At 40.0% G+C, this 18,840-nt stretch overlaps 1 protein-coding gene across 1 annotated transcript in view; it reads right to left on the bottom strand.

Annotated features, from left to right (window-relative positions):
- Nucleotides 1–18,840, bottom strand: part of ADAMTS19 (ADAM metallopeptidase with thrombospondin type 1 motif 19) — a 249,934-nt gene that overhangs the window by 144,685 nt on the left and 86,409 nt on the right. The window contains exon 7 of the mRNA XM_032795450.2: nucleotides 13,686–13,729. Coding sequence (XP_032651341.1) covers nucleotides 13,686–13,729 — 44 coding nt within the window. The remainder of the gene's footprint in view (nucleotides 1–13,685; nucleotides 13,730–18,840) is intronic.

Here is an 18,840-nt window from a genome sequence, read left to right as displayed (position 1 = left end):
AGGTAAGTGGGGAAATGGGATACTGGGAGGAAGCATGAGTAGAAGACCACAAGAGGGGAGGATTCCTCTCTCATACTGAGAAAGTGAGATGATCAGCGAGTTATCTTAAGTGCCTATATACAAATGCAAGAAGCCTGGAAAACAAGTAGGGAGAACTGGAAGTCATGGCACAGTCAAGGAACTATGATGTGATTGGAATAACAGAGACTTGATGGGATAAATCACATGACTGGAGTACTATCATGGATGGATATAAACTGTTCAGGAAGGACCAGCAGGGCAGAAAAGAGAGCAATCCAACGGTGCACAGACAATCCAGGAAGTTTTTGGAAAGTGTAGGGGACAATTTCCTTGTGCAAGTGCTGGGGGAACCAACTAGGGGCAGAGCTCTTCTTGACCTGCTGCTTACAAACTGGGAAGAATTAGTAGGGGAAGCAAAAGTGGATGGGAACCTGGGAGGCAGTGACCATGAGATGGTCGAGTTCAGGATCCTGACACAAGGAAGAAAGGAGAGCAGCAGAATACGGTCCACATTCAAACTCACGGTGATCAGAGGAAGTCCCAGATGACTGGGAAAAGGCTAATGTAGTGCCTATCTTTAAAAAAGGGAAGGAGGAGGATCTGGGGAACTACAGGCCAGCCAGCCTCACCTCAGTCCAAGGAAAAATCATGGAGCAGGTCCTCAAGGAATCAATTCTGAAGCACTTCGAGGAGAGGAAAGTGATCAAGAACAGTCAGCATGGATTCACCAAGAGCAAGGACTAACCTAATTACTTCTGTGATGAGACAGATGGCTCTGTGGATGAGGGGAAAGCAGTGAATGCATTATTCCTTGACTTTAGCAAAGCTTTTGATACAGTCTCCCACAGTATTCTTGCCAGCAAGTTAAAGAAGTATGGCCTGGATAAATGGACTATAAGGTGGACAGAAAGCTGGCTAGATCATCGGGCTCAATGGGTAGTGATCATTGGCTCCATGTCTAGTTGGCAGCCGGGTATCAAGTGGAGTGCCTCACGGTCAGTTCCTGGCTGGTTTTTTCAATATCTTCATTAATGATCTGGAAGATGGCGTGGGACTGCACCCTCAGCAAGTTTGAAGATGACACTAAAACCGTAGGATTAGTGGAAGATACGCTGGAGATAGATGCACACAGCATAACAGAGTGACAAGACAATTGGAGGAATGGGCCAAAAGAATCTGATGAGTCAGCAAGGACAAGTGCAGAGTCCGGCTTTGGGATTGAAGAATCCATGCATAGCTACAGACTGAATTACCGAATGCTTAGAGAATTCTGCAAGAAAAGGACCTGGGGTTCACAGTGAGACAAGAAGCGGATACAAGTTTGACGTGTCCTTGTTAACAAGAAGCTATTGGCATTTTTGTGCTGTATAGTATAGGGCATTGCCGCGATCGAGAATGTGATCATTTCATTCCGCTCTATTTGACATTAGTGAGGTCTCATCTGGAGTACTGTGTCCAGTTTTGGGCTCCACACTACAAGAAGGATGTGGAAAAATTGGGAAGAGTCCAGTGGAGGGCAACAAAAATGATTAGGGGATTGGAGCACATGACTTATGAAGAGAGGCTCAGGGAACTGGGATTATTAAGTCTGCAGAAGAGAAGAATGAGGGGAGATTTGATAGCTGCTTTCAACTACCTGCTTACAGTGGTATCAGATGACAGAACAAGGAGTAATGGTCTCAAGTTGCAGTGGGGCAGGTTTAGGTTGGATATTAGGATATTAGGAAATCTTTTTCATTAGGAGGGTCGTGAAGCACTGGAATGGGTGGTGGTGGAATCTCCTTCCTTACAGGTTTTTAAGTTCAGGCTTGACAGAGCCCTGGCTGGGATGATTTAGTTGGGGATTGGTCCTGCTTTGATCAGGAGGTTGGACTAGATGACCTCCAGAGGTCCCTTCCAACCCTGATAGTCTATAATTCTATGAATGTATTTTGGAGCCCTTAGCTAATTTTGTAGTTGAGGTTTTATCTTACTTTTCACTATAAAACAAGTTTTGATCATGATCCACTCATCTTTTAAAAAAAAAATAAAAGTCCTTTCTGTCTGAATTTTTTTGGGGGGAAGCATATTGCCACTGGAGATTTTTTTCTGAAAATTCAGGTTAGTCAACACATTTCAGAAATATGAACATCTGAAAAAGTTTATCTTTAGGAAAAATCTTATCTTCTTAAAACTTACTTGGAAGAAAAATGCAAAAATGGTTTGCCCTTATCATGGTAATAACAAGGCATTAACATGGCTTTTTGTATACTAGTAAAATATACTGTATGCTCTGTTAATTTATTTATGACCTCCATGGCATCTGAAATTTCACGCCCTTTGAAACAAAGTATTTTTCCCAGTATACCCTTTTCTATTTTACCTTTTTTCCACTACATGTATTTTCAGTAACACTAATATTTCATCATTTTTTAATCTGAAATACAAAGTACAGGGTTAAAAGATAAAATTAGAAAGTATACACTTTACAATACTGCTGTAATATATACCACATATGTACTGTAACTTATTTAAATAAATAGAAATTTCTAATGGATTAGTATCTTGTAATTACATTTTATGCTTTTCTCCAAAAAGCAAATATGTTCTGAATCACAGCCAAATTTTTATAGCTTTATTCAAACAATACTGTCTGACTACAGTAAGAGCTTTGTCTGAGTAAGAAATGCAAGATGTGATGCTAATGCCAAGTACACTAAATATTACTAAATATTAACTACATTTTTAGGAATCATACACCATTGAAAAAGAATTAAAAATTCCCCAGATGTGTTAAGGTTATAAATACATATTAGTTACTTAAAAAAAAAAAAAAGCCTTTCAGAATACCTAATTCTAAGTCAAGGTTCCACAAACAGTTTAACCATCATCCTTGAATATTCTCCCACTATTTTAAACTCTATAAATTACCTGGACATGTGGGAGTATGAGTTGTATAAAGACACCTATCATTGTTTTACAATGTTACATGTACATTCTTCCAAGAGAGAAGGAGAGTATATAAGTTTTAGTGTGTAATACCTAAGTCAGGAAGCAAATAAAGGAGGTATACTAAGGAATTACAGGGACACCACATGGAAGATTAAGGCCTAGATCCAGCAAAATGCAAGTATATGCTTACATCACACTGATTTCAGTGGAACTTAAGAATGTGTTATATACTTTGCTGACTCAGGGCTTCAAATAAGATAGAATGGCCTCAGAAACATTAGAATTGTAATATATATGAGAATAAGAAACATGATATAGATGGTATTGAATGCAAACATATAGGCAGTTGAAATGGAGGTTTTGTTTGGGGGTTGATGGCACATATGTGATGGTATGACACGTGGCATTGTGGTCTGTAGTTCTGTATACGTAGAGGAGTGTCATCCATCCTGGAAATGTAGAAGTGGCATGATGGTACTACTATGAGAGCTGGTTGTAAAAGGGTTGCTGGTAGACAGATAATCAATATTGTTACAAAGTCAGAGTCAAGGTGTGTGGAACCATGAACTGTCAGACTTATTTTTAAAGATGCAGCATTACAAAGGCTTTTTTTTTTTTTTTAAAGTAACTGATATACTGTTACATACTTACTGCTATCTTAATTATTGCTGTCTAGGAATTTTCTTGTTTTATATATATAATTGCTAAAGGATATCTGGCATCCCGGCTATGCAGAAATATTTACTCAAAATCTAGGAATACATCCTAGATGACAGCTCTGTTAATTAACCTATTTTAGGGTCCCATCTTCTAGACCTATGCCAAAATTCCACCAAAACAATACATGTGGACTTCGAATTTTTCAAGATAAGCATTGCCAATTTTATGAACTCCAGATAGAGGTTGTAGACTTTTAAGAAGTTCTAAAATTGGATGTAAATAACATTAAACCTTGCAGCCCTTTACAAAAATGCTTAAAGGCTCTAGCTCTATGACAGATGATTAAAACAAATTTATTAATAGAGCAAATCATTTCTGCATTTTTCTTCCAAATAAGTTTTAAGAAGATAAGATTTTTCCTAAAGATAAACTTTTTCAGATGTTCATATTTCTGAAATGTGTTGACTAACCTGAATTTTCAGAAAAAAATCTCCAGTGGCAATATGCTTCCCCCCAAAAAAATTCAGACAGAAAGGACTTTTATTTTTTTTTTAAAAGATGAGTGGATCATGATCAAAACTTGTTTTATAGTGAAAAGTAAGATAAAACCTCAACTACAAAATTAGCTAAGGGCTCCAAAATACATTCATAGAATTATAGACTATCAGGGTTGGAAGGGACCTCTGGAGGTCATCTAGTCCAACCTCCTGATCAAAGCAGGACCAATCCCCAACTAAATCATCCCAGCCAGGGCTCTGTCAAGCCTGAACTTAAAAACCTGTAAGGAAGGAGATTCCACCACCACCCATTCCAGTGCTTCACGACCCTCCTAATGAAAAAGATTTCCTAATATCCTAATATCCAACCTAAACCTGCCCCACTGCAACTTGAGACCATTACTCCTTGTTCTGTCATCTGATACCACTGTAAGCAGGTAGTTGAAAGCAGCTATCAAATCTCCCCTCATTCTTCTCTTCTGCAGACTTAATAATCCCAGTTCCCTGAGCCTCTCTTCATAAGTCATGTGCTCCAATCCCCTAATCATTTTTGTTGCCCTCCACTGGACTCTTCCCAATTTTTCCACATCCTTCTTGTAGTGTGGAGCCCAAAACTGGACACAGTACTCCAGATTGAGCCTCGCCAAATGTTCGAATGAGGGGAATGATCACATCCCTCGATCTGCTGGCAATGCCCTTACTTATACAGCACAAAATGCCATTAGTCTTCTTGTTAACAAGGGCACACTCTTGACTCATATCCAGCTTCTTGTCCACTGTAACCCCCAGGTCCTTTTCTGCAGAATTGCTGCCTAGACATTCGGTCCCTAGTCTGTAGCAGTGCAGGGAATTCTTCTACCTCAAGTGCAGGACTCTGCACTTGTCCTTGTTGAACCTCATCAGATTTCTTTTGGTCCTGTCCTCTAATTTGTCTAGGTCCCTCTGTATCCTATCCTTACCCTCCAGTGTATCTACCACTCCTCCCAGTTTAGTGTCATCTGCAAGTGAGAGAGAGAGAGAGAGAGAATCTGGTCTGTGTTACACTAGTACAATTCAGAATACTAAGGTGAAACAGTGGAGCAACAGAAACCAGAATATGGTCCAGCATGCTGTAACCTAACTCTTTGGTATGATTTACAGGACAGTATGAAAGCACACTCCCAATAGTCCATTGTACACCAATTTCAGTACATCTGTTCTGTCTAGGTTCTTATACTGTGTCCACCACTGTGGCACTTGAACATTTTCTAGTAGCCTATTAGGCAGTGTAACTAGTATGTGACGCATGGTTCTTCCTCTCCTTTTTTTGTTCCCTTCCTTTTCCCATAGGAAATATTGTGTGAGGATTTTTTTTTTATTTAAATTTATGTATATGCTAATGCTTGTGTTCTTACAAAGCTTCGCTGGCTAATTGTTATCTGGTAAGCAAGCCACAAGGGTTTACATTTAGAATATCAAGACTTAACTTTTGTTGGACCATGAAGATCTGCCTGACAATTTATTTCTGTCAACTCTTAGTAGGCAGGGCTGGATCTGATGACTGTCCCATGGAACACAGACAAGAGAACAGAAGGCTAGGTGTTCTGTACTAAGGGTATGTCTACACGTGCTGGCCCCATACCAGCTGACTTGGGCTGATGGGGCTCAGGCAAGGGGCTATTTAATGGTAGATCTTTGGGCTTGAGTTGGAGGTGGGGCTCTAGGACTCTGTGATGTGAGAGGGACCAATATCTTACGCTGCAGCCCAACCCTGAATACCTACACTGCAACTAAGCAACACCTTAGCCTAAGCCAGCTGGCACAGGCCAGCTGTAGGTGTCTAATTGCTGTGTAGAAATACCCTAACGGTCTACAACTTTGATCCAGCTCTTCCCCTTACGATACAGAAAAATCCATCAATGGCACCTTGTTGGATGAGACAGAAATCTTTTTTTTTTTTCCATTTTAGTTTGTTTCATGCAGTTTATTTTTGTAGTTGGTTGTTTAACTACCAGTTGTCATTTGTATCTTGTATGCTAGTTGAGGTACTTTACTTGAGAATGGGGACTTGATTGCCTTTTGAATTTTCTACTGTTAGCTTACTGCTGTACAACACTCAGCTATAACCAAGTTAAAGTAATACAGTAATTTAGACTGAATTCCTGATATAGCACACAAAGATAGCCTTTATATGTCACAATCTCTTTAATGTCATAATTCCTGGGCTACTTAGATGTTATTATGGTATTTTCATATAAACATTTTAGTAGGAAACATTTTAAAGATACAGCTTTGGGCAACAATGGTTTCTCTGTTGGTGCTTTAACAAATGAAAAGAATATATTAGGACTTTGAACCCAGAACAAGTATTGGGATATCTGTAAAATGTGCACTTTTACAATGTCATCTAAGATATAAAACTTTGAAAGACTAAATTTGCACAGCAATAAAATATTGTTTGGCAGGAACTTCTATTTAATTACCTGCTCTTCAGGAGAACTCTGCACGTACACTCCTCTGAGATCCATAAATAATTGGGGAAACTGTCATTCTTAAAGAATCAGGAAAGCTTCATTTGCCATTCTGAGACTTCTTATTACTTGGTAAATTCAAATGGGGCTGGGAAATTACAAGCAAATGGTATCAGTTTTGTAAGCTTTTTTATATAGTGCTACACAACTATGTTGACTCAGGGCCGGCGCTTCCATTTAGGCGACCCAGGCAATCGCCTAGGGTGCCAGGATTATTGGGGGGCGGCATTTTGCTGGGGGGGCAGCAGGTGGCTCTAGTGGACCTGCCGCAGGCGTGCCTGCGGAGGGTCCACTGGTCCCGCGGCTTTGGTAGACCTGCCCCAGAGCTGCGGGACCATTGGACCCTCCGCAGGAACGCCTGCTGCAGGTCCACCAGAGCCACAGGACTGGCGTGCGGGGCAGCGAAACGGCTGTGCACCTAGGGTGCCAAAAACACTGGCGCCGGTCCCGTGTTGAGTTCAAACTAATAAAAAGTATCTCCATCTGCTGCAAAGATACCCTATTGCTGAAATGACCAAGTTTTAAGTTCAGTCTATCTCAAGCAAAATTCACCTATAAAATTACTCCATTTCAACATAATGGATAAACTGGAGCCCAGTCTATAGATACAAGAAAAGCGTTGATCCTTTTCTGATAAACTTCAGTTAAATAGTCTGCAAAACAAGCAAAAAAAGATTTGAGTAAACTAAAACTGGAAATACTAGCTTTTATTTTCCACTTTACAGCAATCAGTGTCACAAGGACATTTTTCTAGCTGCCATCAATCTTCTAGAAACAGTGACTGCAAATGCAAGATTTTATGTAGCACATGTGTTGTACACTTGTGGACTTCTGAGGTGGTATCAGAGGCAATGTAACCTGAAAAATCAGGCAACACAGTGCATAGTACAATAATGAGATTCAGGTGCATAGCAACTAATGTTTGAAAAGTTCAATCTTCAGTGCAGACTTAGAAGAAATATTGCCTTCAGGGAATGCAACTGATAATTTACTATAAAAAGGAAGAATGGCTTTCATAAAACAACCTGCAATGGTACATGTATCTACATGTGCACAATCACCCCTGCAGTTCCCCTGGACCAGTGGTTTCCTCCAAATTTACAGGACTTACTTTTTGAGTACAGAATATTTTTCCTTAGAAATAGCAATTAGATTTGTTTATTAAATCTGTGTATAAGTTACAATGATTTTAAATTACCACTTTAGGAGTTTTGTTTGATGATTTTAACCTTCATTTGGATCCATCTAACAAAAAATCCAGAAGTATGAGTTGAAAATTAACTCCTCTCTAGATAATTCCAAAATCTAATACAGACTATTTGATTTAACAACGTTATTAGTCAGTGTAATTTCTATCTATACTATAGTTGTTTTTATATATTATTTTTTCATCCAATTAATTGTTCATAAAATGTATTTTCCCCATGAATATTGATGAGTGTAATTTTTGTTGTGACAATTCTTTTTAAATGAAGAATCAGTTGTACAATGTATTTTTACAGGAACAGACACCTACAAGAAGTGGACAGAAAAAGAAATCTTTAAAAGCTCATCCTGCTTACACAACTCAATAACAGCCTCTTTGGGACAGGGAAAGAAGAAATGGTGGACTGCGAAAAGGAGATGTGCCCCCTAACCAAAGCCCCTCTGTGGACTTGAGAGGTGTCCCTGTTCCCCCACTCTCTCTCTTCAGGGAGCCTAGGAGAATGAAAGAGATCCTGGGACTGGTAGGAAGACCTGAGTAGCAAAAAGGGAAGGAATTTTCCCACACACACGCCCTTCAGCAAGACCCAGCAAAGAACAGGACAAGACAGGGGAAGCAGACAAATGGCCCTTCCTAGGGCCCAACCTAGAAGCAAGGAACAGCCTGGCCAGGAAGGGGAAGGAACCACTCCCTCCACTGGCTCCTCTATGGACAAGGGGTAGATTCAGTTTTCAGCTAGTAGAAGAACAAGTTGGTAATATTGTTTTAAAAGGGACACAAACAACTCGAAAAATTATTTCCATCTGAAAATTTTGAACCTACTGTTACAAATAACCCTTACCAGAACAGACAAGAACAAGGAAAAAAACAAAACAAAACGGTTCTCTCTCTGCCTCCCTCCTGTTTTCTATAGCACCTGTCAGTATAGTATGCAAGTAGTTTTTCAGTTTGCATACTTTTGCCCCCAAAATCATGAATTGTCTTAAAAATAATGAGATTTGATTTAAATAATAAATGTTTGATTCTTTTTATTTGCCTTCTTGTTTCTGAGCTTTAGGATACACTTGGATCAGGTTTCTGAGCTTTCCTCTGCAACCATAAGGAATAGAATTTTTTTTTTTAAAAGATCAGTTTTTCATACAATCTCTTAATTCCAGCAGCTGTGACTTTAGGAAAGACATCAAATATTGCAAGACTCATGATAAAATCATGAAAGTTGGCAACACTGAAATCAACACACTTAAGTAAATGGATCTATGTTGTTTTACAGCATGCGAGAATCTAGCCCTATTGTTTTATAGGAAAGTGAATTCAGTCAAGAAGGAAGTAACTGAATTACTATGGATGTGCACAATGTATGATCAAAACATGGCCCAAAGACTCTACTAGTTACAGCAAAATTTTCCAAGCTCTTATAGCTTTAGTGCAATCCTTCATAAAAAAAAATCAGAAGATTAAAAAAAAAATCTATATTCTAAAATGCAAAATATTTCAGGAAATTTAGTAGCCTTCATAGCCTTCAAAACAAAATATCTTTTTACCATTTAGTTCACTTTTCAAAACTATAGAATAAAAAGCGGGGAGTTTGGTTGACTGCCAAGTTGTCCAACAGAATACAAACTGCTTCCTTCCTTCCACCTCTTTTTTTACTAAAATCTCAGATTCCAAGATTCAAAAATCTCTTAAAATGATGTCTCTATATCTATAGAGCTGGATTTTCTCCCCATGCATATATACATTTTCACCTGGAGATTTGTGTTACATTCAGAGCACCCATACCACAAAACGTGGACCATTTGTTCCTGAATCTAAAGCATAATTACATATTTCAAGGACGGACAATAAATTTTGCATAAGCACTTTTTGGGGGGGAGGGGGATTAGTAAACAGAGCTTTAAATTGTAAAATTATCACACAAAAACTGTAAAAAATCCATATTTCTAAGACACAATGAATAAAATACTTTAAGAAGCAGTATTCAACATAGAACCTTGTGCAAAACAAGATAGGAGGCTCTTAAAACTTTCGTTTCCTTGCCATACAAATACACTCAAATCTAGATTATATAACTCAATACTGGCATTTATTCATCTAGGTAAATATGTACTCACGTCAAACCTAAAATAACATCTTGAGCAGTGATGGCATTTAATGAATAAATACTAAATCCAACAATTATCTGTCTAGAGCCCATCACTGGGAAGAATTAGAGTCTGACATGACAATACCCATCAGTTAATACAACCCATCATTTAATAGTCCTCCTTCAAGGTTCCTTTCTCATGTTCTCCATTTTGTTATTGGGTATCATGATGAAAAACACAACCTGTAAGAATGTAGGGTGAATGACACGGATGGTTACATTAATGTTTCACAGTGAGCTGCCTTATCACTTTCCTTGCCACACAAGATAAAAATGTGTATTTTGATGTGTCCATATTTTTTGTAATTTTTGGACAGCTGGAAATTGTTCAGCTGATATTACATTAGCATTTTTCATTGACTTCCTTTGGCAAATGCTGTAATTTATAACATGTTAAGCATTCCTGGAATGTACCGTCTTTTTTCGCCTACAAACATGTTATGTGAAGATTTATTGTAAGATCAAACTTCTCTTGCTTACCTTCTATCGAACTTTTGCTCACCGTCTAATCTAAACCTAAAATCAGCTTTGTGGTTTACAGAACCTAGTAAAAGCAAAATCAAAGAAGCTAAATTAAGACACTCATGCACTTAAGGGTGTTCTCCTGCCCCAAGAGTTACATCTAGCTCTATAATCCTCATAACTCTGATGTAACGATCTTGCTCCTAGCCAGGCAGAGATGTCGTACACTGTAGAGGCAATAGTCCCAACCTCCAAGAAAAGGGCAAAAGGTTATAATTAGTCTTCAGCACCATTCCAAAGGTTAACATAACAGATTAACACTGATTTTAGCTAGAAAGAAATCTGTCCTTCTAACTATATGCTATGCCCCACAGTACTTTATACTCTGCCTAGGGGAAATAATAGACTTATTTTATAAAAACAAATAGTTCAGATCACAAGGAAACTTCATATTCTGAGCACTTCTTTGGGAAACTAAGAATTCATTTGACACATGACAACAGTTGGAACAACAGGAGATGGACCACCCTGTCTTCTGTACCTTGAGGATAACAGCTTCCATTTTTTTAAACTCCCCCCTTTTCCCCAAGTAGGAGTGCAGCAGCCCCAGAAATAGCTGAACATATTCAGTAAACTGTGACCTCACCTCCCTACTGATTTTCAGATTCTGAAATTGAGGCTGTGATACTCCATGTAGCCCCAACCCTAGAAATGAATCAGAAGAGCCACTGCCCACGAGCTAGACGCCAATGAAACACTCTCCCAAAGCTTCATTCTTTCTGCCTGTTATCCTTATCAGTCTCCACAATGGCACTATTGTTACAACTGGACAAAGGACTGCTCAATGGCTCCTTGTTTCTTCCCTTCCCTACAGCAATAAGATTACCAGTCTCTCAGGATTCCATTTTGAACTATTCTAAAGCAAAATTATGTCACTATCACTTCACAATATGGCTTAACTCAGCCCCCTGGAAAGCTGAGCATTCTTGCCACTCTAGGTATTCAGCACATCACTAGTTCACCAGTACTGCCAATCGGGCAGACCACCCCCCATCAATACAAATTAAAGAGACAACATAAACATCAGAAACATCAGCCAATGTCAGTCTGGTACAGTCAGTCACCTCCTACCGTATCAAATAAGAAAGATCTTTATATAGATCAACTCTACATCAACAAACAACAAACTTTAAACTTTCCATGTATTTATCACCAATTAATCGCCTCACTTGGTTTGCATCAAGAAATTTGGTTTATTGACCCTGCAGGTCCAGTACTAGCTCATCTGGTTTGCTGACCTACTGTATAGACCACAGACTCAGGCCCAGAGACAACAAATCTGGAAACAAAATAGACATTCTGTTCTCTCCAAAGCTGAAATGAAGGTAAAAGCTTAATTGAAAAAAAAATGCTTTGAGCTTATCTTCTTTATATGTGAAATCCAGACACAAGACTATTTCAAGCATCTTATTAATTTACAGATCTCCAGATACCAAAAGATTTCCAACTGACCTGACAGAAATGCAGGCAAAATGATCATTAAATTCAGAAGACTCATCATAGTGAGAGATTTCAATATCCATGCAAACTATGCCTCAGATGCAACAGCATTAAGCTTCCCATCTGAACCCTCCATCTAAGATTTGTCATGGGTAGTCTCCAGAACCAGACCCACTGCCTGTACTCTGGACAAATATCCCCAACCTGGATGTAGATACAAGAAATGTAAGAACTTCCTGGTCAGATAACTTTCTCCTTCAGGTGAAAATAACTGTTCCACCATCACAACGCAAGAAGAAACAAGCACCGTGAATCAACTCTTGCCAACTTCCAAAAAACGTACTTATACAAAAAAAAAAAAAAAAAACTTATCTAAGTGGCCAACAAGTGGAAGAAATAGAGAGCACTACCAGTCCCTGACCACTAAGATAGACACTACAGCACTGAAGTGCCCCATCCAACTCTACCACATAGACACATATCTTTGGATGAAAACTCAGTAGGGAACAACGCTAGAGTCAATGACAAACAATCTAAGTCATAAGGAACATCTTTAAATGCTACTGCTGTGAATCAGGCAAAATGTTCCTACTACTCCTTAATCCTGTACCTTATAGGCAAAGTCACACCCTACAAAACTTTTCTTTTCTGTAAATTCAAAGTGGTTAAACAGCCACCTGTGCTGTCTTAATTTTGTTGAATTTACCTGTACACTGAACAATTGTGACTACACTTGAACTGTCATTATGGGTGCTAGGAGCCAAATTCTGACCTGGGGTAAAAACGATATCACTCCACTGACCATAATGAATCTTTGCCCACTTAACTAGGTCTCATTATGTAACTTTGATGTCCAGCATGGCACATCTCAGTTCTCCCACCAGAGCTAGTACTGAAGAGCTGTCCTACTAGCATGGACAGTGCCATCAGCTACTGCAGTAAATGTGTACTTGGTACACACTTGAGACTTCTCCTGTCAAACTGGTGATCAAAATGAGTGTCTCACTAGTGTGGGAAAAGAGTCAACTGAGTTCAAGTTCTACTTGTTACAATCTGATCTTGGTCAGGACACTGAACACTATATGCTTGGATAGGAGTATATTGTCTTCTGGGGTTAACTCAGTCTCTAACATGGTGAGGACACTGTTTACTGCAGGTGCCATTAAAACTGGCTATCTGACTCCTGAAGTAGTTACATTTATTAAATTTGAGTTATGTCCCATTATAGGCATAGGGAATATAGCAAGTACCACATAAAGGTACATGTAGTGCAATAAGTGTCCATTTTTAATTGAACAATGCAAAAAATGTCTTACACACTATTTGACATATTCTTGTGTGCTTCTAAAAAGCTACACTAATAAGACATGTTGTATCTAAGGCATAATCTTTTTTATAATATATATTCTGAAAAAAAAGAAACCTGCTACATTTAAAATAAACTATAAATATCCATTTTAGTTTAATGTTCTTAATTCAAATTTACTGGAAACACAATATGATAGTGTTAAACTTCCAAGGGAGTAAGAAAAAATGGTTTGAAGAATCTGTTAAAATGAAAAGATTAGGAAGTCAAAGTTTTTTCACGTTGTTATATTGTTTTGTTAATGACAGGCACAAATCCAGACTGTTTATCATAGCAATTTTAAACAGTTTTTGTATTCATCCGCAAATGTTGATGCATTCACTCAACATTACATATTTACTCAACACTGACTTTATAAGAATATATATATGTTTTACATTTATTTACTTACCAACAGTATCACATGGTTCATCTTTATGTACGCAGAAATCCTTCCTAGAATTGGGCGAGGGGGAAAAAAGAAAAATTTTAAGCAAGCCATACTGTTAGATCAGTAATGATTGTGTGACCCATTTGCACATATTTTGTATGGCTCAGTGAATAACTACAAGGCTCCGTTATCTCAAAAAGGAGCATAGTGAAGAAAATGCTGGGATTAACGAGAACACTTTAATATCAGTTTATCCACAGAGCAGATTTAGGGTTAATCAGGTGACAAAAATGTACAGTAACTCTTCACTTAAAGTCGTCCCAGTCAACTTTGTTTCGTTGTTACATTGCTAATCAATTAGGGAACATGCTCGTTTAAAAATGTGCAATGCTCCCTTCTAACGTCGTTTGGCAGCCACCTGCTTTGTCCACTGCTTGCAGGAAGAGCAGCACATTGCAGCCAGCTGGTGGGTGCTTGGAACCAGGATGGACTGGCAGCCCCCCTATCAGCTCCCCACTCCGCTAAGTTCCCTGTGCTGCAGTCGCCCAGCAGGCTATCAATAGCTGGCAGTTCAGCTGTCCCTCCACCCACTGCCATGTGCTGCTCCTGCCCTCTGCCTTGGAGCTGCTCCCAGAAACTCCTGCTTGCTGTGCAGGGGGCGACTAATGTCAAGGTGACCCCTCCCCCCACTCCTGCACACCCTTTACCCCTTCTCCATATAGAGCAGGGAGGGGACACAGATGGAGAGAGACAGAGAGAGCTTGGGGCAGCAGCTGCTGTCTCAACTTCCTGATCCATTTAAAAAGACAATGCACTTAAGAGTGGGTCATCTTACTTAAAGGGGCAGTGTGCATCTCTCTCTCTCCCCCACACACAAGACGTGTGTGTCTGTCTCTGACTGCTATGCTGTCTCCCTTCCCTCGTGTTCGTGCTGCCTTGTGAGAGAGGCTACATCAATAACAATGTGTCAACCCTTGAGGGCTCAGCTGAGTGCTAGTTCATCATTTAGCAGCAAGGCATTCCCTGGGAAATATCCCTCCCTCTTCCACCCTCTAACTTCACCACCTCAACCAAGCTTCACAATCATCATAGCCGTGAACAGTATTAAATTGTTTGTTTAAAACTTATACTGTGTGTATCTCTAGATAATATATAGTTTTTTGTCTGGTGAAAAAAAATTCCTGGAAGCTAACCCACCATTTACATTAATTTTTATGGGAAATTGATTAGCTTAACATCATTATTTGTTTAAAGTCACATTTCACAACATAACTACAATTTGAGTGGGCAGTTACTGTACCTCACATTTAAACTATATAGATAATAACTCTTGTTGTTTCACAATTCTCTGATCTCTTGAAATGTACTTCTAGTCAGTGGAGCCAGCTTTACCAAACTCTAATTCTCTTATTTTCTCTTTAAGAAAAAAATATCAGTAAGGTTAAGATTACAAACCAAAGCAATATTTGTTTTATCAATGTCAAAGCATTGAATTATTGTGGTATTGTGCCTTTTTAAGAGAACACATGGCTAAAGAAGCATAATCTGCGGGCCGCCCAGAGGATTCAGGGGCCGGGGCAAAGCAATTTTCGGGGGCCCTTTCTATAAAAAATTGCAATACTATACATATATTTCTCATCATGGGGGTCCTGTGGGGCCGGTGTAAATTGTCGACTTGCTCCCCGCCCTAACGGGTGGGCCCTGGGAAAAATAAACCTTCTGCATCTCAGCACAAACCCAGTTTGAGAACCTTTACAAGGAATCACTGGTTCTCAGCATCAGCTAAAAGGCACTAAAGCTCATTAAAGGGTTGGACAATTTCTTGTGGGGGCCACTGTGGAGCCCTGGGGCAAATTGTCCCATTGCGCCCTCTCTGCGGGAGCCCCTGATAATCTGGACATATGCTGGAAAAGATGCAGTGCCAGTGCATCTTGTTCTAAAATAATAGAAAGCGTCAGTTTAAGTCTTGTTGTAGCTCCTGTAGGAAGGCTGAACTAGCTGGCTAACTGACATACAGTGGCCTGGTCTACACTACGCGTTTAAAATTGATTAAAGAGCGTAAATCGATTTAACGTCTGTACCGTCACACTACAACGCCTTTATATCGATATAAAGGGCCTTTAAATCGATTTCTGTACTCCTACAAAAGAGAGGAGCAGCGCTAATTTGATATTAACAATCGGATTACGGTTAATGTGGACGGAAATCGACGTTATATGGCCTCCCGGGGCGGTATCCACAGTGCACCACTGACCGCTCGGACAGCAATCTGAACTCGGATGCAGCGCGGCAGGTAAAACAGGAAAAGCCCGCAACTTTTGAATTAACATTTCCTGTTTGCCAGCGTGGACTCTGATCAGCACGGGTGGCGATGCCAGTCTCAAATCCAAAAAGAGCTCCAGCATGACCGTACGGGAGATACTAGACTCTGATCGCTGTATGGGGGACAATATGTTTGTAGCAGAGCTCCGTTACAGAACACGAAATGCCAAAGCATTTGAAAAAAAATCTCCAGATACACAGCGCTGCGTGAACAACCGTAACGGGAAGCAGAGACTCAAATGGCGCTCATGGATGAGGGGGTACTGAGGACTCAGCTATCCCACCGCAAGCAGTCTCTGAAAAGTATTTGCATTCTTGGCTGAGCTCTCAATGTCTGTCAGGTTCAAACGTGTCTGGCGTGGTTCAGGGAACAGCTCTCAGTTTATTTCCCCCACCACCAGTGAAAAGAAAAGGGAAAGAAATCATTACTTGACTACTTTCAATGTCACCCTATGTGTACTGAATGCTGCTGGTAGACGCGATGCTGCAGCAGTGAAGAGCAGTACTCCGCTCCTCCTCTCCCTCTCCCCCCCGGTGGTAGACGGTGCAATAGGAACGTAGTAACGTCCTCATGAATATCTACATGTTTGACATCGAGGGCAACAATAGATAGGAAGAACGGCTAATAACAGCTTCATATATGTAACTGGGGTGTCAGCCCCTCCCTTTCCTGTGCTAAGAAAAGATTCTTGTACTGCCTGGACTGTCATAGCAGCATGCTCTGGGCTCCTCTCCCCACACCGCTTAATGTCCGCTGGACTAATCATTGCGCCGGGAGGCTGACTCCCCCTTATTTTATGTCACTAAACACCAGTGTTTCTTATTCCTGCTCTCTTATTACTTCATGACACAAATGGGCAGGACACTGCATGGTATCCCAGGAAGAGTTGGGTAAGGAGGAAGCAACGGTGGGGTTGTTGCAGAGCCACCCCCTGTGAATACTGGACACGGAGCAGCTGTGCTTTGATATACTGGTCTCTAATACACTGCCCCTATTCTAGGAGGCCTGACTCTATTTCTAGAAACCATAAGGGAGGATTGACTCAGTCCCAAGTGAGTCAATCCCAATTTTGCTTTGCATGGCGCCCCAGCCGATTTCAGCCAGGGCACTCATGATAGCAGCGACAGTACAGAGGAGGAGAATAACCGTCACTCATTGCCAGTTTTCTCCGGCAGTATACGGTACAGAACGACGGTAACCATCTCTGCTATCATTGCAAAAGCAAGTGAATGCTGCTGTGTAGCGTGGAGTATTGCCTCTCTGTCTGTGGCTCCAGACACATACGTGCTGAAAAAAAAGCTGAACGGGCTCCATGGTTGCCGTGCTATGGGTCTGCAGGCAATCCAGGGAAAAACGGCGCGAAGGATGTCACTGATGTTTTCCCAGAGAAGGAATGACTGACGACATTTACCCAGAACCACCCGCGCAATAAGGATTCAACGCCAGAATTCCAAGGGGCGCGGGGAGACTGCGGGAACTATGGATAGCTACGGAAGAGCTACCACAATGCAACGCTTCAGAAATCGACGTAGCTCGGACCATGGACGCACACGCGATTACTGTGCCTAGTGTGGCCGCATGAAATCGAATTTATAATATCAGTTTTATAAAACCGATTTTAGCTAATTCGATATTATCCCGTAGTGTAGACGTGGCCAGAGTTTATTTGTGCCAGTTCAGACAAGCTTTTACTCTCATGTTGATAAACTAGTCTGACACTATCACATCTATTTTACTTGTTCTTAAAGAGAAATGGCTAGAAAAATGGACAAATATATCCAATGGCAGAGTGTGGCATCTTATTAATAAGATATTAGTATTTACAGGTAGGTTGATGAAAGGGACATTGATTTTAAAGCTAACTGATGCCAACCTGTTGTTTTTAAAGGAAATTTAGACAAGAGAGGAACATTTCAAAATGAAATATGAGTGCTGAATTAGGTATGAAATAAAGTGAAAATATTTTTGTACTCAAGGGAAATCCTACAGATTGCTTTAAATTTAATTTATATATATATACACACACACATACACTCACATACACACACACACAGTTGCATGTGTTATACCATGGGTGATACTCCTTTATACTTTTGAATGGACTGCTTAGGCCAGAGATGCCTCATATTTTAATACTCATTGTGTGTAGGTATATATTGCCATACCAATGCGAGTTGGTTAATTCTTGAACTCAGTGAACAAGTCTGCATAGTGCATGTGTAGCACACCTGGTTCCAACAGCAATTCAGGCTACTAAACAGTTTCTGTGAATGACCCTATAGACATAATCCCTATACCCTCACATTCCAACAAAATGTTTTATCTTTCATTATTATGCAAAAGCCCTAAGTTTGCAACTGAGTGTGGCAATCAAGCTGTATTGTCTTCCATCGTACATTTCTACAATATAATGCTAGTTTATTACGAAAGTCCACCAGGTAATCCATTAGGCAAACAGAATTTTTTGTCCTACTATTACCGCACAACCTATCTGAATATTTTTTCAATGATCAGATAGTTGCTAGTGCATGCAAGAGTATTTTTTGGTACTTGAGATGAGAGAGGAAGACAACAGAGCTACAACATTTTTACGAAAGCAACTACTGTAAACTAAGCGCAGGGGATTGGTCCTGCTTTGAGCAAGGGGTTGGACTAGATGATCTCCTGAGGCCCCTTCCAACCCTGATATTCTATGATTCTATGTAATAGTACTGGATTAAAAAGAAACAAAAAAAAAACCACTTTAAAATACAAATTTTTTATAGTGAAGATCACTCTCATATAGGTGATTTGGGTGCAAGAGCAGCCTTGAGAGACTAACTGCACAGGTTGGTGAACTTCAGACACTTGATC

Source organism: Chelonoidis abingdonii, chromosome 6 (assembly GCF_003597395.2).
Source record: "Chelonoidis abingdonii isolate Lonesome George chromosome 6, CheloAbing_2.0, whole genome shotgun sequence".
Taxonomy (NCBI): Eukaryota; Metazoa; Chordata; order Testudines; family Testudinidae; genus Chelonoidis; species Chelonoidis abingdonii.
The sequence above is the reverse complement of the archived record's forward strand: the minus strand, read 5'-3'. Positions and strand labels throughout refer to the sequence as shown.